At 54.0% G+C, this 5600-nt stretch overlaps 1 protein-coding gene across 1 annotated transcript in view; it reads right to left on the reverse strand.

Moving 5' to 3' along the window:
- The window catches only part of PRPF3 (pre-mRNA processing factor 3), an 8649-nt gene extending 4297 nt beyond the window's left edge, over window positions 1-4352 (reverse strand). The window contains exons 1-5 of the mRNA XM_009878360.1: window positions 4208-4352; window positions 3416-3546; window positions 727-873; window positions 232-315; window positions 2-130 (exon numbers count right to left, since the gene is read on the reverse strand). Coding sequence (XP_009876662.1) covers window positions 2-130; window positions 232-315; window positions 727-873; window positions 3416-3546; window positions 4208-4352 — 636 coding nt within the window. The remainder of the gene's footprint in view (window position 1; window positions 131-231; window positions 316-726; window positions 874-3415; window positions 3547-4207) is intronic.
- Between the last annotated feature and the right edge of the window lie 1248 nt (window positions 4353-5600).

The raw sequence follows: 5600 nt of genomic DNA on the forward strand, positions 1-5600 counted from the left end.
TTCGGGCCTGCAGCTCCGCAGCTTTCCTGGCCTTCTCGATGGCGTCGTTCATGAACGTCGCCGCCTGCGAGGGCTGGATCGTGTTGCCGATGGGGAGACGTTCCGATTGGGACGAAGAAGAAATTTTCGGCTGGCGAGAGAAGGGAGATTTGTTACGAGGTCGTTCCGGCACAGCGGGGTCAACGCGTCGCAGCTGAAACGGGGACCACGGGGCTCGCTCGCGGTAGATACCTGCGGTGTGGGAGGACTGATGAAACTCAACTGCTTCTTCCTCTCCTCAATCTGCCGGGTTGCTGCCTCCATCATCTGTTTGATCTGCGGAGAGAAAACGGGGATGGTGAGTTTTTACCGGGAGGAGGCGTCCTCAGCACCCTTTCACAGCCGCAACTGCACACTTAGCGAGGACAGAATTGCATCAAACCGCTCTCATCAACGATTTCCACCTGGAGAGAAGGAATCCGAGTGTCCCAGCACCCTCCACCAAGACCATTTTAAGCGAGAAGTAAACTTTCCCCGCTCGAAGGCTTCACGCCATCGTTACGCAGCGCACGAGCGGCACCGAGCCTCGCGAAAGGAACAATCGCGTCAAAGGACAGTCAAAAGCGATTTGTCATTTGCTTGTTCAGCTCCTGTTTAAGATAAACCACTAAACGACGTCGGGATTCGAGATCTCGGACACGGGCAGCTCATGGGGCGGAGCTCATGTAACACCTGAGTCAGACCAACCTGTAGCTTGGTCAGCATCCCCGGGCTCTCCGACGGCGGGCCCGGAATCACCTCCGGCTCCTCCTCAACCTCCTCGAAGCGCGGTATGCGCCGCTTCTTGACACCGGAAGATTCCTTGGATACCTCAGAGTCATCACCGAACACATCCTAAAGCAAAAAGAGAGGAGAAAATTGCAGTTAAAATCAAAGAGTTCTCCTCACAGTCGGCATTTTGAGAAACCACCACGTGGACGAGGTCCGGCCAGCGCCAAGTTGTGGTTCGGAGTTTCCAGCGCAGCTCTTGCAGGCTGGTCTAGCGGTATCCCCGCAGGAAGCCTGAGCCCTGGCGCACCCCCAGAAAAGCATCAAAGATGATCCGGCCGAGAGCACGAAGGACGGAAAACATCCCAGGGATGCGCCTGTGTAAGAGCCACCGTCGTTCTCTCAGGTGGTCAGAGGGTTTTTTTGGTACCAAGGTTTAAGGTTTTGCTCCGCTACTCGGAGCGATGGGAAAAGCTTGCCCACAGCGCTGACCTGAGACAGCTAAAACGGTTTCACCAACTTCAGAGGGTGCGGTGAAGGAAGCTGCGCTGTTCTACCGCGTCCTCCCCAAAAGGAGGACGCAGCCCCAGCCCCGGGTTGGGACACCTGTGGCGTCCCTCACCCTCCGCTCCAGCTCCGATCCAGGGACGCTGCGCTCCGGCTGAGCCGCTCGGGAGAAGCGCGGCTCGGAAAGCAGCCAGAGCAACGGCCAGAGGGTCACAAACCGAAGCCTACGTCTCGTCAGCGGCTGGTTTGTGTACGCTCAGCTGGATTTGCTCCGTGCGACTGTGTTACTGGAGTGTGTGTGTCAAGGTGTTATTTGAAAAGAAAATATACACACCGGTTGCAAGCGTTAGTCGCAATCCCTTCTTCACTATAACGGTTCATATCCTACAAGGACACTTCCTCATCCAGACACAGGTACTTCTTGGAAAACCTACAAGTTCAAGAGAAAGGACTTGCCCATAGTATAAAGTGTGTAAACCGTTACGTTTTAGTTCCTGAACCTTCCCAAGCAACGACCTACCCCACAAGAGTTAACCAAGCAGAGCGCAGGCAGGCCAGGCAGCCCGCTGAAATGCCCGGTAAGCAGCGCTCCGAATGAAAGCCGCTGCTCCCTGCTCCAAGATTTAAGTGTGCAAGTACAAACTCGAGGCTAAAACCTGCGCTGGCGTCAGGGGGAGGTCAGTCTGCAAGCGCGGCTGGGATCGGCCAGCCTCCCCGGGCCATCTCGTCTTACAGCAGGGTCAGGACAGAGCGACATCTTGATGGAGCATCTCCAAGAATGGAAATTCCAAAGAGAAGGGTCGACATTTTGGCAGGCGTGACGCCCGTCCCCGTGCCAGTAGCCAAGAGAAGAGGATCGTCCGCTCCACTGCTGCCCAGCCCCGCTTTCGGGTGAGCTGGGACGCCGAGAACACCGACGGCGGGCACGCGAGACACCCGGCCAGCGAAGAATCACCTCCTGCACGCTCAGCCCCATCCCTGCTCTGCCAGCGCCCGATCCCCTCCGCAGGCCCCGGCCCCGCCCCCGCCCCAAAAAAACGCAACGGGACGGCCACAGGGAAGAGAAGAGAGGACCAGACGGCCGGAGCGCGGGCACAATCTGAATTCCATGAAGAAAGGTGAGATGCACACACATCAGCTTGTGCCACGGGCCTGGGAGAGTCACCCCGCCTGCGATCCCACTGCCACAAAGCGCCGAGGGACTGACCATGTCCCCGTCTCTCTGCCATCTGCCCGAGAGAGCCGAACCAAGAGGGATGGAGGGAAGCAGCTTCACCTAAACCTCGCTTTAAGAGCCCCCTGGAAGCCGTTTTAACGCACCCTTCGTCAACGTGAATGTACCCAGGCCCGGAGGAACCCCTTTCCAGCAGCAGTTAACGCCAGAGCAGGAGAAAAAGCAAGTTTCTAACAGAAAACAGGGAGCGGAGTCAGCCCCACACACCTGAAGAGGATTATCCTCGCGCGTCGAGGTTAAGTGCGGACTAAAACTGACACGGAGAAACACGGATTTTGAAATAGGAACCTCAGAGAAAACGAGAAAGGAGACTTACTACGGAGGTGGGGAGAGGGAGAAAGAGCTGCCCCGTTTAAACTCAGTGCTGGAAAAAATGCAACTTCAGAAGGAGAAGAAAGAGAAGAAAGAAGATGGGAACAGGTTTGGGTACACAAGATCTCCACAATCCCAGCCAAGAGTTAGGTGGGAGAAACACCAGCGAGCTATTAAATCCCTCCTGCAATTAACCTCGCGCTACGCTGGGGGTTGTCAAAAATTCACCCTCTGCTGCCTCCGGATGGGAAAACAACCACAACAGACTTGCCGTGAAAACGCGGCGCTGCCAAGGCACCGACAAGGAGCGAGGAAGAACGGGGAGAAAGGAAGAAACTCCGCTTGTGGAGATGGTGGAAGAAATCCCAAACCCCCCAGGCTGCCCCCAAGAAGGGCACGGCGCTGCCTCGGGAAACCGAACCCAAAGGTAAAGGCTCACACACTTCATCATGGAGAAGAGTCTTTTCTCTTGAACTTTAAGCTTTACGAGATGTACCCCTCTGGAAGAGGAAAGTGCGGGAGAGTACCAGTGCTGCCTCTGTGGCCACCAAACAGCAGGAAAATTTTTTTAAAAATAAATAAATAAAAGAAGGGAAAGCAATAATCAATAATCACCTTCAGCTCTCGCTTCCGGTTCCGGTCGCTGTTGGATTTGGAGTGCCTGGAGCTTCGGGCTTCCTCCACCGCTTCAAAGAGCTTGTCCACAAACCGCACGGTGGAATCGTCGAGGAAGGGTCTGAGGTGGTCTGGAAAAGAGGAGCCACGTCAATTCAAGAACTCACGGCTCGGGAGGAGCCGGAGAACACAGCGAGGCTTCTGTGAAGCTGTAAAAATGCTGATTTCAAGGCGGACTGAACCCCGCTGACGCAGCGGGGGCTGCGACCTGGGCTCCAGAAGCCTCTGGGATCTGTGGATGCTGCTGCTGGGAGCTTTAAACTCTGAAGGATTAAGGGATTCAAACAAAAAGCCACAGGTTAACTGATCATTTTAAATTCCTTTAGAAAAAGGAGCCTTAAATTCATTTTTACTTCCCTGTTCGTTATATTATATATATCAAGGCTTTTGATTGTGCCTCACTGGTTGGCGCGGACTCAAACAGACACATCTAGGCCAAGACAGAATCGCCCCAGAGAGCTCCCAGGTTCTTGGGGGGTTTGTTTGTTTTCTAAAAACTACCTCAAGAACCGGATTTTACCCCAGGCACCACCAGTCACCACCAGCAACGAATTCCCCCCCAGCAACGAACCCACGACCGGGCACGCAGCCCAGCACCACCAGCACAAGCTCCGTCTCCCGGGAGTAAAGGGAGTGAATTTCAATCCCTTTTTGAGGCTATTTCCAGGCTATTGGGGCACGCGCGCGCACTTATTTTCTCCGTCGAGGGGGTCTGAACAGGCTGGGACGTACCGGCCGCTTTCTTTTTGTCCATGCCCTTGGCGACGCAGTTCAGCGCCGCAGTGACCACCGTGGGCTCCGAGAAGCCCAGGACCCGCTTCACCGCCTTCTCGACCCACGGCTTCAGCTCGTCCAATTCCCTCTTTGAGGGCGGCATCTTTTCGGCATCTTTGCCAGGAGCCCAGTTATTTCACTCGTACCTGTCAAGAAGACGGATGAGAAAAACCACAAACCAGTAAAATAAAACATCAGGCTCCGCTTTTGCGCACAGACAGGACAACAACAATTGGTCTCGGGGCATCCTGAGATCTAAAAAAACGCTTCACGTGGGCGTAAGAAAACCTCACGCATGTGCCTGCCCTGAATTAGTCTCTTTCCCGCGAGGTTCGCAAACGACTTTGACCACGTTCCGCCTCGCTGAGACGTAAAAGTTGAACAGAAGCCCCGCGCTCGCTGCTCGAAGCAGCCAAAATCAGATTTTTTTCCAAGGCAAAAACCTCTCCCCGCTGACCGCGAGCGGTTCTCACGCTGCCGGCGGACGCAATAACGTTTAATTACGTGCCGGGGCCTTAATCTGATTTGGAAACCAAGTCTCCTTGATCTGGAAACGGGAGAAAATCTTCTTAAGGAAACACAGTTGGCCTCAGCATTTCTTTCCAGCCTGCGGAGCGCTGACATTAACGTTTTAACCAAAATCCAATCAAACACGGATATCGCTCCTGAAATGGAGAATTACAGCCGGAGTGTGAGTTCTGACAAAGCTGCTGGATTTGGAGCGTTCGCCATCGCTCCTCAAGTCAGGGGCAGCCGAGAGAAGTAAAATCTCTGGGCTCAAAGCAGCAACGAGGAGCCCATGAGAGCCTCCCCACAGTCAAAAACCTGAAAACTGCCACCACCTTCTACTTTTTGCAGCAGATTGCTTGGAGGTATATTCAAATCCTGCCCGAAATAACATTCTTATGGAATTTTACCAGTAAGTTTTGAATTCTAACGCTTCAGGACACAGCTAGAAACTCAAGACGAGTGGAAATAATTAATGATCAGACTCACGCATCGATACCTTGGCGCTATCAAGCACAGAAATTGTACAATTAGGGCTTGTTTTAAGCCCTGCGTTAATTTCCACCTTACAAGGAGCGCAACAGGTTTAACGGTGTTTCACCGGCAGCACCGACACGTGGGGAACGACCCCCAGCCCCCACCGGCTGTTAACGGGAACCCGGTGGAGCCTCAACCCCGCGGTGAGGTTCTAAATATAGATATTTAAGCACTAACCGCCGTCGTTACGTTACTTCCCGGAAGGGAGAGCCTGAGGGCGCTGCTCCCGCGGCGCCGCCGAACAAACCGCTTCCTTCAGGGGTTAAAATAAATAGAAAATAAAATAATTCAGTCAAACTGCGCCGCG

The sequence above is a fragment of the Apaloderma vittatum genome, unplaced genomic scaffold, assembly GCF_000703405.1.
Source record: "Apaloderma vittatum isolate BGI_N311 unplaced genomic scaffold, ASM70340v1 scaffold25390, whole genome shotgun sequence".
NCBI lineage: Eukaryota > Metazoa > Chordata > Aves > Trogoniformes > Trogonidae > Apaloderma > Apaloderma vittatum.